The sequence below is a fragment of the Chelonia mydas genome, chromosome 4 (assembly GCF_015237465.2).
Source record: "Chelonia mydas isolate rCheMyd1 chromosome 4, rCheMyd1.pri.v2, whole genome shotgun sequence".
NCBI lineage: Eukaryota > Metazoa > Chordata > Testudines > Cheloniidae > Chelonia > Chelonia mydas.
This window is the reverse complement of record NC_057852.1, coordinates 123,843,465-123,860,097: the sequence shown is the minus strand read 5'-3', so window position 1 is coordinate 123,860,097 and position 16,633 is coordinate 123,843,465. Positions and strand designations below refer to the sequence as shown.

The following is a 16,633-nucleotide window of genomic DNA, read 5'->3' as shown; positions in this document are numbered from 1 at the left end:
TGATGTTGGGCAAATTGCTTAGGCCACTGAGGCACAGAGAGATTATCGTTAAAATGGGGACAACGATACTTCCTTCTCCCACCCTTTGTCTTGTCTATAAGATTGTAAGTTTTGGGAGGGCAAGGACTGCCACTTACTGTGTGTATGTACAATGAGGCCTTGATCTCTTGTTGGAGTGTTTATGTGCTGCCGTAATACAAATAATTTGTCCATTCCTAATTGAATGATGAGGGGAAAGAGGTTCTCTGAGAGTTCATTCTCAGCTGTCACACAGGAGTGTTTTTAAAACTAGCAATTTTGGGGGAGTGGGAAGGGAGGTTTGGTGGTATAGAGAAAGGTTTGAAAAACTTCAGGGTGGGAAGGAAAGAGAAAGTTGTCAAAATCCGGAGATCACAGAGGGTAAGCAGGCGACTGAAAGTGGCGAGGGATCTTTACCTAAGGAAGTTAGTAAATATATTCAGAAGTTATATAAAACAGTGTACAAATGTCTGTAGATTACAGAAACAAAACAGACTTCTATTTTATTCCAAGACACAGGAAAAGACCAGTCTTGGAAAGTGCATTTCCTTACGGAATTATTAAGGGAGTTTAGAACAGAAGTATTAAATTGAATCTGGCATTTCTGTAGCCGAATCTGTTTCAGAATTTTGGACTGATTTGTGAAAGAGGATGATTTGGAAATGTTAAAATTTGTTTTTTCGAGGGGTGGGAACAGAGACACGCATGACTTCCTTGAACTCTTTCTTAATTTATTATGTGCTGTTAGAAACCCATTGTAATAGATACGGTTACACAAGACCATTAAAAGATCAATTCTGTTGAACTTGATGCCCTGCTGCTGGAAATGATCAAATGTTACATTTGATCGGATTTGTGTATGTGTATGTAGTTTTTAAGCCGCCAAGTTCTGATAATTTAGGGTTTGTTTTCCACGTCTGTTTTGTATAACTTCGTGGACTTAATAAAAATAAAGAACTGACTGTATTTCCTACTAGAGACATGGAACAGACATTACCATGTCATTTGAGTGCAGCAAGGTGAAAATAGAAATTTGTGTAAAAGAAAAGATCAAACAAGCTGAAAAAAATCTAGAGGCCAATTTAACAGAACACTGAATTTGGAGCTGTCTGCTCCCTTTAGTGATTTTTTTTTGAGAGAGAGAGAGAGAGGGAGAAATAAGAGAACTTCTGAACACCCACTTTTTATATAGTGTCAGAAAGCATCATTTTTTAAAGCTGAAGGATGAGAGCGAAGTTTTACAGTAGATGGAATGTTGCAGCCTCTGCTTTTAAAACCCATCTCCATGATTTCTGGCTTAGGTTAAAATGAATAAAACTCAGTAAAACCCCACAGAAGGGGAAATTGGAGACTACAGACAAGCTTTTCAAACTGGGAAGCCTGGCATCTAAATCCACCCTTAGCACTGAAATAACTGGTGTGGTTTTGAAAGCTGTCGAGCAAACACAGCTTCCATTGAATTCAATGGATTCAGCACCTTTATAAAATCAGGCTACTAATTTTAGATTGGGATTTAGATGCCTAGCCTTAGACCCCTAAACTTGCGAAGTTTGGCCTTCAGTTTTGTTAAGTGTACAATGAAAATACACCAAAATTATGTATTTTATTTTATTTTTTTACCCTATTAAATATAACTAGTAGAGAGGAGTCTAAGCCGTGAAGACACTTGCTCTGAGCTCATCCTTAAGAATAAGGAACTATGGAAGGGGCCCATTTTATATCATTACAGGAAGACAATTTTTTTGTTTGGTTTTGCTTTACTCCCAGTATACATAAAAATAAGCGCCAGAAACCTTTACCATCTCCTAATATGTGTTGTGAGAGTTTTTTAAAGGGTATTTTTTAAAATTGCTGAACTAAAGGCAATTGATAGTTTCATAATTACAAACACTAAACCATAGTCTCCAGGTAGAGGAGTTTCCCTCTTTATATGGAGGAGAAGGTAGAGTGAGGAAACAAGGCCAGGAGTTTTGAGGTTTAATGCTTATTAAAGTTTTAGTGGGTGGGAAAATTCAATCAATACATTTTGTTTAATGCACTGAAACTGGTGTTAGCTTTCACTAGCTGCACTGGAGAGTAGTTTTCATTTTGAAACTAGGACACTCGTAGTTGGAATGACAATTAATGCTGAGTGAATATGGTCCCAGTTGGAAGCCCATTTTTGAATAGAATGAAAACTCCCCCACCTCCAAACATTGGCTCCAGAGTGTAGTAGCTTCCGTTTTTAATTAGCAAGCCAGGCAAAATTTAGCTCATTGTGTCTTTCTCCTCCTTTGGCCCAGTGGATAGCTTGGATTTCTCCATCTTGTTGTCAGGAGGCTGTTCTTTTTATTTCGCTTCGTTTTTGGTGCAGGGGGCTTTCAGGATGCTTAGGATTAAACTCATTGTTCTGGGGTATTTACAGGCAGCTGCCTGTATTAAATGAAGATTAGAGGAGCGCACATTAAAAGTGCAAGGAAACTCAGAGGAACTGGGATTTGGTATCTGCATAGCTGTGAATTGAAGGGGAAAGGTTGGGGCTTTATGGCAGATTTTTCTGATGCCATGTGATCTCGAAGCAGACTCCATAAAGCATTACTAATAAATGCCCAGGCTGGTCCTGGCTGGGAGTGAAAAAGAAACTATGAATCTTTGCTGTTTCAGTAACTGCCTCAGAAACAAAACTCAAATCTAAACTTCTCCATTCAGGCCTGCTGAACTTTGCACTGTTTAAATGTTTGTCTCATGACACATCCAGAGCACTCACGTGTAGACATTAACTGATTGTCAAAACACCTCTCTGAGGTAGGTAAGTCTCAGCATGCGGGAGATTAACTGTTTTGGAAGGAGGTGGAGGAATTAAGGGAGGGAACGCAATAAAAAATACCCCAAAACAGCCTTTAAATCTTTGCAATATTTGCCTTTATAATGATGATGTACATGTTTGAAAGATTTTATAGCAAGGTTAAAAAAAAACTTGCATTTCCCTCCTCCTCCTACGCCTCTTGTACTACTTGTTTGCTTAATTGACTGAATCTTGTTGCAAGCTTCCCAAGAGCCTAGCCAGTACCCTTCGCAACAGCCCAGCTGTGTGGGCTGGTCCGGCAAAGGGAATAGGGATGTTGTGGTTATGGTCAAGGTTTGGATGTTGGGATGCTGAGGTTTTGTCAAAGGTCACTAAGGAAGCCTGTTGCAGAGGTGTGACAAGTATGTGTCCTGCTCCCATAAAGATCAGTGACAAGACATCCATTAACTCCAGTGGGAACAGGATCCAGTCCTTAACCACCCTGTGCTCTAATTTCCCTATCTGTGTTGTAGGTTTAATATTTACCTACTTTTTAGGGATATTGAGAAGCTGAATCTCGCAATTGTTGCAAGGCCTTCTGAGATCCTTGGGTATAAGGAGAGCAAATCAAAATACTAACAATACATGCAACGTTGTGTTAGGGGCAGCCTCCTTTCCCCTTATGCTTGAAACATTGTGAGAGCAGGAGGCTGGTTGCTGCTTTTTCTTGTATTTATACAATTCAGCCTGCCTGTCAGTAGCTTCTCTCAGGTGCAGCAGGATATTCAGTCTTGTTCCTCCTTGTCACTTTGTCACTTTGCCAGTCTAGCTTCCCCCTGTAAACGGCTCAGATCTTGAGGAGAGCTCCAGAATGTGCTATGCGTGTGTTGCCACCAGCTGTTAGCCAACTTTGGAATGTATTAAAATGCAGCCTAAAACATAGCCTGCAAGTTAAACATGGCCCAAAGAGTTCTAAAATGTAGGTCTCTATTCCCTCATCTTTAATAGGGAGCTTCAATCCATGAGGGCTACAGGTCCCAGCATGTAGCGCCCCATCTTGGTCCAACAGTCGTCATCTTGGATCGAGGCGGTGCGTTGCATTCTGGAGCTTGTCGTTTCCATGGCTGTTTTGAGCAACTATGTCTGCAGTCCCAATTCAGGTAAAATGTGGGCACCTCACAACATCCTGTGTGTTTGCTATGCAAACATGTGCAAGTGTCTCTGCCATACTCTTCTCATTTACAATATGACCCTTTAGGACTGTTGATTAGTAAGTCGAGGATACTTCAAATCTGTTTTTAGAAAATGCTTCTGAATCATTATTGGGATAAAATCAAAGTTGGTCATTGTCTTTTTCATTTAAGTTCTGTTTGAGGATCTCCACATTGTGAAACAAATGCAAACACATTTGAGCTATATAGTGCACCAGATTTTAAGAAGACCTCGCCAGTCACTGTGCCCCACTGCTTTTAAGAGAAAAAACACAGATCCCAAATCCTGCCCTCAATTCTGGACACGCAATAGCCATCGAAGTCCTGTGTCTAAGGGTAGATTTTAAGTATTCCCAATTTGTTAGATGTATCTAGTTTAGTATAATGAGACATGTTTGACTTACTACCTTATGAGAAAGGAAAGTAAATCTGAGCTAGAGTATGTCTGTAACTATTTTGTATGTGTTACTTTATTTCTTCTTCTGACTCGGTATATCAGTTAGGTGATTTAAGAAAACACTCCATTAAAAACAAAATACTGTAGAATCCTGATGAATCCTGTTTTCTACTTGGTTGATGAAACAGAAAGCTAATTGCTAGTAGTAAATCCATTCAAAGGAGGATTGGAGGGAAGGAGAAAAGTTAATATTACTCCTTGAATGCCACTTAATCTCTGAAACCTTTCATGCAGATGTAAATTAGGATTTGCACAACAGAGAGTCAACAGTGGCTCAATAGATGAGGCAGATTTGTAACATCTGCTTTTCCATCCTAGAAGCCCTTCAAAGTCAGTATGACTGTATCCAATCCAAACGCTAATGATTTTTTCCCATCAGTCCGAGTTTATAAAGAAAACAATATACAAACAAAACAAAATCTGCTTATCATTTTTAATTACATTTAATGTTGTTTGTTTTTTTTAATTAAGTCTTTACTAAGAGGACTAACATTTTTCTACCTACGGTTGTGGTCATATGATGGCAGTTAATCTGTTTGCTTTTTTTTAGTAAAAGAACATTAACTTCTTAGGAAGAAACCTAGGCCAATAACAGTTCCAGAGTATGGAGGCTCTCATAGTGATAAACTGTTTTATACTGCAGTGGTTCTCATTATTATTTTGAAATCCATTTAAAGCTTTTTAAAAACAAAAAACCACAAACTACTGCTGAAAGATGAAATTGCTTCTTCAGAAGACTAGGGTCACATGTTTAAAAACTTGATTTCCTAAAGTCAGGCCACTAGATTGCTGTTTAGGCACCTATACAGATGACCTGATTTTTCAACAATGTGGAACACCCAGGAGTTCCCGTTGACTTCAGTCAGGCAGCTGGGTGCCCATTGCTTCTGTGAATCAGGCCGCTTCAGTGTTCTATTGTAGATGCCTGTGATTTTCAGGAATGTTGGGCAACCCCAATCCCTATTCTTGTTGCCTGTGAAAATCAGACCAGATACCTGGATTTAGGTGCATAACTTAGGCAACCAATTTTGTGAATTTTGGCCTTTTGTCCTTTGAAGAATTTGTCATCTTTCATCTGATCTGAGTCTTGTTTTTAAAGGTTTAAAATAGATTGCAGAATAGTACTGAGAGATGGCACCCTTCTGTTATTAAAGAAGCAAATGTTTTTTTGCCCTAGTAGTCTCTGAACTCCTGAACAATTACTGATCTTTGTTTCTTCCAAAGAAGCTAATGCAAACACCTACCTAGTGAAACATCCCAGATGGCATTGTTATCTGAAAGGAAAGACACTGTTTTTCTTGCGCCATCACTGGTTACAGCCTGATACTGTGGAAAAATGATCCATGAAGGTTGAGAACCGTGCATTGAATTTTTTCCCCCCTTTTGTCAAAGATCTTACACAGAAAGCAGCAAAATTGGTTTTGCCTGACAACGCTGCTCATTTGATTCCTAACACATGTTGGCACATTTATGTAACCATTATATTAAGTCTGTAATGGCATCTTCAACAAGGCACTACTGCTTCATTGGCATTATAATACCACATCTATGTAATGTGATCTCTGCAAAGCAGTATAAATATCTCAGGGCAATGTCTAGCTGAGCCACATTGCCCTCAAGTGCGGGGAGCATTGCAAAAGGACTGGAGTTGTTGGGATCACAGCAGCCAAAAGGGGCGGGGGCAGGGGGGTGGGTGGAATTTTGTGTTATGTAAAGTTGGAGAGCACTGCAGAATAATTTCATCATGATAGCCTGACATTGTTTGGTGACATTTCATCAACATTTGATGTTTGCTGCCCTGGATCAGCTCCCCCACTCACTGCAAGGGTCATTCCCTTGACCTTATCTTTACTGACAAAATGTGCTTTATAAACAAGCAATCCCACAATCTTAATTGTAACCCATTGCTCTCCCTTCCACCTCCCCTCTGTTTCTGTGTTACCAATTTTAATGTGATGTCTGGACGTAGATTGGGAGCTGCTTGGTTCAGGATCTGTTTCTTCTCCATGTTCTGTGACATACCTAACACACTTTACTCACCCACTTAGAAACATAATCATTCAGTATTTCCACGCTAACATGGCAATGCAGTGTTCATGTCACTATGTATCTCTGCTTGATGAGAACCTTGGATGCCCTTGCATTGGGGAGTGTGGCTAGAGCTTAACGTATGCAGGTAGTGAGGGGGTTTATAATAGGAGGAGGAAGGAAGAATAGCAGAAGCACAATCAGGTAGCACAAGAGTTTGCTGAGTTCTGTTCTCTCTGACTCTGATTTTTATGATACTGTAACTTCCTTGACTTCATGGAGTTACTCCTGACTTCCTCTGCCGGGAGATTGATCCAGATTCCAGTTCCAATGGACTCAGTGCTCAGTTGTGTCTATTAGCTTCTGCCCTTAGGTGGGTGAGGAGAGAGTAAGAGCTATTTGAGACTTCCTGATCCTGGAGCTGGCCAGAGCTGCTCTAAATTTTTTTGGTAGGGTTATGGCCCTCACGGGACCAACTGCCAGCTGGGGATGGCTAGAACATGGTGGTGCTCTGGCCATGTCCCCTTCCTGGAACCACCCTTACAGACCCTATATGCTGGGGAAGGCAGAGGAGCTGGCTGTATCAGCTCTGCCAACCCCAGGCAAAGTCTGCTGTGACGTAGAGGGTTGAGTGGGCCTCAGAGCTGTGTTCTCATTGCTCCACAGAGTCATCTGTATAATTTTGAGCTCAATTTCCCATGGAGTGATCATAAATTAACTTCAACAGGTGAGCATACCTTGCATGGGTTGTATTCTAGGTGAAAGGTGGGTGGAGCAGGTTAGCTCCCCTGCAGGTAACAAAGTATGTTCTTCACAATACCAAATTAATCAAACACTTTGATAAGATTGTGGAGTGACTATCTTTTTGTGTGAGGCTTCATGTGCAATATGAAATACGTCCACCTTAACTAGAAAGGAGGTGCAAATGATAAGAGGTCCGATAATTTCATAATGTGACTCATTGACTTCAGTGGAGTTTCAGCAGGAATAAATTAATTTCAACCTATGTAGCTTTCCCCCTAAGACAAGAATAGCTTTCAGTCAGTATAACGAGAAAAAACACAGGGAATGGTAGAGAACTCACCATGCCTGTGTCTTCTAGAACAGAAATTGCCTCCAACCTGATTCACAAGTAGACGTTTTAATGAGGGAAGCAAAGATGTTTGACGTGAAGGCTAAAAGTGTGTCCTATGGTACCTGGATATTTTGCCACATAGAAGTTCTATATTGAGTCAGTGAGTGCTGTGGGCAGATAATTATGACCCCCTATTAACCCTTGTATGGAAGTCACCTAAGAGAAGGGAAGTCAAATCTGAAGTCTGATGGAATAAACTGATTACCCAACAAAGGAAGGATGGTCTGGTGGGTAAGGAACTGGGCTGAGATGCAAGGGATCTGTCTTCTACTCCCATCTCTGCCTTAGGCTTCCTGTATGACCCTGGGGAAATTATTTAATCTCTCTGTGCCTTAGTTTCTCTGCCTGTAAAATAGGGATAATACTTCCTTCCTCACGGGGGTGTGGTGAGGTTAAATTCATTGCTAGTTTTGGGGTGATGAGATTCTCTGAAGATATGGGCCATCTAAGTATATACAAACGCATTTCCTTACTTCTGGCCTCACACTGTTGGCCAAGTACTATATGAGTGTAATCCTCTGGAAACAGGACGCCACTCTCAATAGGCATATGGTCTGACACTGTATTTTACTCCCATGTTCCTACTTAATCAGTTGTCACAACAGATTTTGCATGATAAAATATAGTTGCTGAATTATGTAGTATGGCGTTTGTCTATAGAATTAGAATGAAGCAAGGGATCGATACAGTGTAATTACCACGGTGCTTATTAAAATCTTGCATGTTACCTGCCCAGTTTTCAAAGAGTAAAATATCCTCCATTTAAAAGTAAAATAGCAGAATCATTTAGTCCCTTGTTACAGAGGACTGTAAAATGACCCTGTAAAACATCATTGTGGGGTTCAGAGGGTTAGCTGCATGATAGAGAGAGAGACATAGAGAGTGAGAGAGACACAATTCTAACTGTACTGACTGCTGCAGTTTAAAAACAGTTGCAGGAGTTAAAAAAAAAAAAAAAAAAAAAAATTGGTTTCAGGTTCATCCCAAAATGAGTTTTGATGCCTAAGAGGAGTAGACATCTGATGGAAATACTAGCACACTTAAACATTGGAACTACAAACCACACCGAAAGGGAATTATTGCAATGGATGAGCCAAGCAAACAGGGAGATATGAAGTATCTTATAAGTGAACGCGCACACAGTCATTTGAAAGAGCTGAGCCAGTTGCTTTTTATTGTAGAAGACATTTCTTTATTAGCTCTTGTAGCAAATCTTTTTTTAATTCTCACCAGTCTGAAAATGGTATCTTTAATAAGTTTGCTACAAGGTCTTTCTAGCAGTGACATGCATTACTACAAGAGCTGATCTTCGTTAGAAGGGCCTCTTGGTAATTCTCTGCTCATTAGTGCTTTGGATAAACTAATAAATGGTTGAATTTTAGTCATATCATGGGAGTCCAAACCTAAATTACCTCCTCCTTTATAAGAACCTATTAAAGCTTCATACTCATTAATTCTAGCATGGTTGGTAAGTGACATAATAAGCTCCCATAACCCTTGTGATAATTTATACCTCTGAAAGTATTTGTTTGTAACTGTCTGTGGATTTTGAAGAGACACTGTTAGGTCATTTAGGTCCCAAATTAAGTTTTTTTTTCTTTTGGGGGTGGGGAGGAGTTTTATGACCTAATTGTAATAGAAATAGTTCATGAAAGTTTTTGAAAGAAAGGTCATTGAAAATGCTATTCTCTTTGGAGTGAGGGTGGTCTTGTGGTTAAAGCACTGGACTGGGACTAAGGGGATCTGAATTCATTTTCTGGCTTTGCCCATAAACTTCCCCTTTGACCTTGGGCAAGTCACGCTGAGAGTCGTAGTTTAAGGCCAGAAGAGACCACCAGATCATCTATTCAGTCTGACCTCCTGTATATCATAGGCCACCAACACCTCCCAGCACCCGCACGCTAAACCTAGCTGTGCCTCAGTGTCTCGTCTGTGAAACGCTTCCCGTCTCCCACGCTTGTCTTTTCTTGTTTTAATTGTAAGCTCTTTGTGGCGGGGGTTGTCCCTCTAACTATGTCAGGCTGCAGTCACTATTGGAACCTCTAGGCTCTACCATAGTACAAATAAATAACAATAGTAACAGATGTTGCAAGACTAGAGAGCCCAGATATGAAACTAATGATTATTTTGACAGTTCCCAAAGTTGTGCTAGGCATTTCACAGGAGAGAAGACCAGAGAAACTGCCTACAATGACATGTAGCCTATTTGTGACCGCCAGTAGTAAATATCTCTAATGATGGACACTAGATAGGGAGGCCTGAGTTACTACAAAGAATTCTTTGCTAAGTGTCTGGTTGATGGTGTTGCCCACATGCTCAGGGTGTAACTGATGACCATATTTGGGGTTGGGAAGGAATTTTCTCCCAAGTCAGATTGACAGAGACTATGAGCAAACTAGAAAAGAAGCCTAGAAAAACAGACCTGTCTATTTTCCATTCTCTATGCGGATTAAAGTGTATATAGATAGATACAGCTAAGTAACTCAGTTGAGATCCAGTCGGGCAGCACTGTAGGGGGGGAAGGGAAAGGTACCTTCCTAACAACCCTCATCAAAACAAAGCTGTCAGAAATGACAGATGACGGTGCTGTGGCCACAGCAGAGACCTCAGACCCCAGCTGTTGCCAGTCCAGAGCCTAGAGTAAATGTGTCCTTTATTACAGTAACCCCAAAATGGCTTTTGTAAAAATAGTTTGTCGCTTTGTCATGAAACAGTTTCATTATCACTTTAAAAGGGAGGCTTATTTTTAAATGGCTGTTCCATTCAGTGCAGTTTGCATTTAGTCTGGGCTTGTTCCTGTTTGGTGAATTTATGATATAAACGCCAAAATATACAAGTCTTGATCACTTGGCAAACAACTTGGGTAAAACCGTGTATTTTATATGGATGAATTGTGCAGCTGCATGGGGTTTGTTTTCTAATGGATTAAATTAGCAAGAACTTCCATCAAGGTCAATAGACAAAGAACAGTACTCAGGCTTGCAAGTGTGAAGCTATATATGGGGTCCTTACATTGCAGGTCAGAAGTTAGCACTATTGAAGTAATACTCGGGTTGTGGTGCAAACCAGCAAAACCAAGGAAATTCATAGTTAAAATGGAAAACACCATAGTGGTGTTTCCTCTCCTCAGCTGTGTTCTGCCCAGGGGTCTTACAGGTCTGATGTCCATGAGGAGTTTTCCTCAAAACTGTTGTTCAGTGGGAAATTGGGTTTTTGACAAAATGGAATTTTTCATGCAAAGTATGTGCCTTCTCCAGAAACTTAGTTTTTTTCATCAAAAAAATGAACACTTGAAAACTGAAATATTTCAGCGTGTGAACGTTGCTGCAGTGCCTCTTGGGGATTCGAGTTCAGCTGCTTCATGTTCACATTTTCCTCTGTGGGCCAGGCTCCCGGCCAGATGACCTCTCCCATGAGGGGCCATGGCCAGGGGCTCACATGATGCACCATCTCCCGCTCCAAGAGCGGAGGCCATTGTGCATCATGGGTATGTCGTCTGAGCATGAAGCCTATAGAGAAGAATGGGAACGTGAGGCAGCTGACCTACAACTTCCATAAAACAACTGAGCAGCATTTACAAATTTAAGTATTCAAGTTTATGGCTGAAATATTTTGATATTCAAATTTCCACTGAAAATGAAAAATATCCAGGGGAGGCAAATTTTTTGACCAGCTCTAATCCTAACGCTTAATTGCCCCAGGACAACCTAAAGATAGAGGCCCAGATCTTCAGCTAGTGTCAACTGGTTTCACTACATTGAGCACACTAGCTGAGGATCTGATCCACTGATGTCCAATTACAAATCCAGACCTGAACTTCCTCCGATCGGGACAAGGATCTGAAGCTGAGCTAAATTTAAGGTGTATTTGAATCATAGGTTTGGACCCATCTTTGAATGATGGAGGGTGAAATCCTGGTTCCATTGAAGTCAGTGGAAGTGTTGCAATTGACATCAGCAGGACCAGGGTTTCACCTTGAGGTTGAGTGGCAGTTTACTGATTATTCTCATTAATTGGTGTAAACTGGGAGTAACTCTGTTGAAGTAAATAGTTACACCAGAGTAAAATCAATGCCAGTGCAAAAGCAGACCCTGGAATTGCGGTCTCAATGTGTATGTATAACTGTTGTTAAAATTGATGGAAGTTAAACAAACAGCTTACCTATGAGAAACATCAAGGCTTTAAACTTCTTTTCTTTTGTCACCATCTCATATAAAACTAAACACGACAGATTTCTACTACAGTAAGTGCCCACTATGCTGCATCATTGTTGCTACGAGCTCTTGTGTTTTGGAACATCATGATTGAATGTAGATGCCTGGAGCTTTGTGTCCAGCCTTAGGGTTGTTTTGTCTGTGCAGCTCCTGGCTGGCAGGATAGATAAAATTCTGCTCCATTTTGAATGCAGTGGCTATTTCAGAGCTACTGAATGGGTCAGTTAACTTTTAAAACTCTTCCCGCCCCTTGTGCTCTGCCCAACCTTCTCTCCTGGAGTCTTCGTCACCCATTCTGTGGGCACCATCACACCACCTCATATTTCTGAAACAAAGTCTCCATTAAGGTCCATGAGTTCCATGAAACATTCCAGTGGTACTAACCATATGCAAGTCTGTGTGTGTTCTACATTGTAAAGTATGACCACGGGAAGGACCAAATCCTCAGTCACGTGAGTATCCCCATTGAAATCTGTGCAGCGACTCTCAGGGGACTAGGATTTGGACTCTGGACCATGAGCCCTTCAAGTCAGGGACTTATTTGTTTGCCCCAGCCCACCCAGCATGCAGCATCGTATGCGGTTATGACTCCACTGCATTTTGTAGGCTATCCCATGTTTTGGCCATTTTTCTAGCCTTTTCCTGCCTCAAGAAGGAGTGGAGACAGCCTCTCTAGCCCTGCCAGAAACCAGGCTGTACAATGGCGCTGTGTGTGCATGACTGCGATTCTAGTGATTTTTTTTTTTCTTTCTTTTTGCCTTCCTGCTTGCTGGGGAATCAGGAGGAGGGCAGGGCAGGGCTTAATTCTGACAAGCCGCAGGAATGGGAGGCTCTGGGCAGAGGAGAGCAGCAGCAGCAGGAGCAGAACTTAGATAACTTATTGTAGAGATGACCCCCATGTTTCCGCTTCCCAGTTAAGCATAGTGGTTTATAAAGTGTTTTGAAGTGAAAGATAACACATTAGCATAAGGGGTGAAGTCTTGCCCCCTTGCAGTCTGTGGGAGCTTTGACATTGACTTCTCAAAGGCCAGGATTTCACCCTAGATATTAACCTTGGGTTATCCATTTGCCATAAGATACACAAATAAGGGAGCCAAAATCATCCTCCCTCATGAACTATTTGTCTTTTCTTTAAAATAAAATAAAATTAAAATTGGCCAGAATAACCTTTTGTTTAATTGAAGAAAGAGAAACGGCCCCAGGCCTGATGCCTAATGTAATGAGCTTCAGCTTACAGAAAATGTCTGTAGCTCAATTACAAACCTCAAAAAGAGAGAGGGCTTTGTAGGGGCAATGCTGACACAACTGCAAAAAAAAATAAAAACAAAAAAACCACCCCAAAAACAAAAGGCCCAATCCTGCCTAGTCCTGCTTCAGTCCTGTTGACCCGTGGCATGTTGTAATGTGAGGCTCTAGGGAACAAGTTGTAAACCTGGTGGCACTAATTCCAAAATCATTTATTTCACTGACAGCACCTACTGTTTTCGTACTGCAGCTTTGCTTGAATTTCATTCACTTCATTGACCCTGCTCACAGTGAGTAAAGCAAGCAGGATTTAGTGCCATCAGTACCTCTAAGTGAGCTGCTGTTAAAGTACCAGCAGCCCTCGGCTCTATGACGTTCGAGTTACGACAAAAGGCACTTAGGACGTTTATAAATTGTCATAGTGTTTTGACTTTACGACGCTCGAGCCAACATTGTTCCTATGGGAAATTCGAGTTATGACATTTTCGACTTATGGCTCGATTTTCAGGAACCAATTGTGTCGTAAGTCCAAGGACTGCCTGTACTCGATCTAAACAGCACCTGTATGGTGCTGAGTGCTGTTATCTGACTAAGGTAAACCATTGATTGTCACCAATTGATGGTATTTCCGCAGGTTTCATCTCTTGGCTCCTAGGTGCATGAGATTAGCAAGGATACAGGTGCCATGGCTGCTGTCATCAGTCAAGCCAGGCTCTTTGATCACTGTTTGATCCCTGCGTTATTTAGTTATTTATTTTTCTTCTCCATCACAGAATATCTGGGGAGCGAGACTGCCTTTCTGGAGGAATTGGTGTTTGGAAGTGGAGATACCATTGAACTTTCCTGTAACACCCAGGGCTCTTCCATGTCAGTTTTCTGGTTCAAAGATGGCATTGGGATTGCACCTACCAACAGAACACATATTGGACAAAAATTGTTGAAGATAATTAATGTGTCATATGAGGACTCTGGGCTGTACAGTTGCAAGCCACGGCATTCCAGTGAGGTTCTGGGTAACTTTACAGTCAGAGTAACAGGTGAGTGCTGTAGTGCAAATTTTTTTTTGTTTTGTTTTTTATTCTTGTTTCTACAGATGGCCAACATAGCTGGCATTCGTTCTCTGTATTCTGCGGGCTTCTACATGAACTCTCAATTTCTAGCAAAGTCAAAGTAGACAGAAGTAGAAACCACTTTTCTGTAATGCATGTTAGAGTCTAGAGACTCATATCATGGGAGCTTTGGAAATGCTGTTATACAGATTGAAACCAAAATCCCCCTGAATGCTTATAGATGTTTAATTCACAGTACTTGGTAAAGTACTATAAACGATACACATCCCTTTGAGGTATTTTATGGATGGGTAAACTGAGGCTCACTGAGGAATAGAACTCAGGAGTCCTGACTACTAATCCCCAGTTCTAGCTGATAGACAGTACTTCCTCCCTAACCACATGACATAATTTTGCGGATCCATTTTAGAAATATCATTTTTGTACACAATCTATTTGGGAATCTGGTGCTTAATCTTAGGGCATTAAATTTATTATTGCATACTACATCTTTGCACTGGTGTTGGCACACAAAGTGGAAACACAGACTTTCACAGATTCTAAAGTCAGAAGGGACACTGAAATAATCTGATCTTACCTCCTGTGTAGTACAGGTCATAGAACTTCCCCCAAATAATTCCAAGAGCAGATCTTTTAGAAAAACATCCAGATTTTAAAACTTGCCAGTGATGGAGAATCCACTGCAACCCCCAGTAAATTGTTCCAGCACTTAATTACTCTCACTGTTAAAAATGTACATCTTATTCCCTTGGCCCCTTTCATCCCTCTGTCATTAGCTGCTGCTTCCATCTGCTTTGTGGTGTTATGAAGAACCTTTAGCGGGAAGGGCAAAACAGTCCACCACAACATTTCTCTTGGGCACCCTCATTTCCTCGCACCAGTTGGTTTCCACTTGACAGCTTCATGTGGAGTCTGTGTCTTGACATCCAGAGTATGTGCCCCAAATATGTGCAATGTCCCCTTCTCATTCTAGTGGAATGGGCTCCTGGTTTTCAGTGGCATTAAACGGAACATATCAAAACTTTCAAACAAATAGTATCAATGAAACAGCTCCTGTCATTTGCCTAACCTTTTTAGCATAATTAAGATAATTAGGGCTGGACAACCATAAACTGCTCCAAACATAGATTACTGAACTCTAAGGTGCCAGAATGTCTCTGTTTCTGACAAGTAATTAGTAGATAATTAGCTAAGAACACCCATCATTATTGAAAACTGCTGGACAGGTGGTTGGATAAACATCAGTGTCATTAGTTGATAATAATCCTGATTAAATAGATTAAGGCAGTGGTTCTCAAACTTTTGTATTGGTGACCTCTATTCATACAGCAAGCCTCTGAGTGTGACCCACTCACTATAAAATTTTAATTTTATAAATTAAAAACACATTTTTTATATTTAACACCATTATAAATGCTGGAGGCAAAGCAACATCTTGGGGTGGAGGTAACATCTCGCGACCCTCCATGGAATAACCTTACAACCCTATGAGGGGTCATGACCCCCAGTTTGAGAACCCCTGGATTAAGGCCTGGTTTTCAAAGTATCTACGGATTTTGAGTCACCTATGGGCACTTTGAACCTATCTCCGTTTACTTCCTTTGGAGTTGAGTGCTAAGCATTTCAGTAAACTAGGCCCTGGGCCCAGATCCTCCAAGGTATTTAGGTGCCAAAAATACCTTTTGAAGATATTGGCCTGGGTGTCTCAAATTGGACACTCAAAAATGGAGGCACCCACTTCTGAAAATTTGTCCCTAACCTTTTACAGTACCAAGTCACTCTTCTACTGCACCCGTAGTGATAACCAGACAGATGTAGTCTGAAAACATACACTCAGTCCCCTCACAGGGGGTCTCTCACCATAGCTGGAACATTGTACAAATAATGAAATCCAAATTGTTTAAGGAAAAATCTTAACAAAAACATCTGATTGTAATTGAACATTATTGGAGATCACTGTGAACATTTCAGGGTCATATCAATTAAATGGTTAAAGAAGTATTTGGCTCTTGAAAGATTTTCTTTAACTAGGTGCGATTATTGGGAATAGGGAACTTCAGGTTGTTAAAAAAAAAAAAAAAAAAAAAATACAAACATTTCTAAAGTGTCATTAAAATGCTTTTGAGTTCAAGGGGCAACGGAGGCAGGAAAGGGCAGCTGGCTATACTGAAACAGCTGTCAGACCAAAAAGTGGTAAAGTGAGAAATTGTTTTTAATAGTGGAAAGACTGATAATCTTGTGCTTTTAAAAGTTTAAGCCCCTGTGTTTTTCTTCTTGGCTAATAATAGCTAATAACCGCTTGAGAGCAAGTGAGTAACCTGAACCACCATTCTGCCAACATTATGCATCTTTGATTCTGTTAGCTCAGTGTCATTACAACCAAAGTGCTGCTGGGAGTTTCAGTTTTAGCTGTCAGCCATGTTTGTTTTAAACTTTGAAGCCTTTGCGTTGGGTGGCACTAGTGGCTCCTGTTATATTCGCTTATGTTTCT

The 16,633-nt window shown here is 40.8% G+C and overlaps 1 protein-coding gene across 11 annotated transcripts in view; it reads left to right on the top strand.

Annotated features, from left to right (window-relative positions):
• The window catches only part of FGFR3 (fibroblast growth factor receptor 3), a 77,138-nt gene that overhangs the window by 16,193 nt on the left and 44,312 nt on the right, over nucleotides 1-16,633 (top strand). For all 11 annotated transcript variants that reach the window (XM_043544816.1, XM_037898232.2, XM_037898230.2 and 8 more), the window contains exon 3: nucleotides 13,846-14,109. In XM_043544816.1, the coding sequence (XP_043400751.1) occupies nucleotides 13,846-14,109 (264 nt within the window). The remainder of the gene's footprint in view (nucleotides 1-13,845; nucleotides 14,110-16,633) is intronic.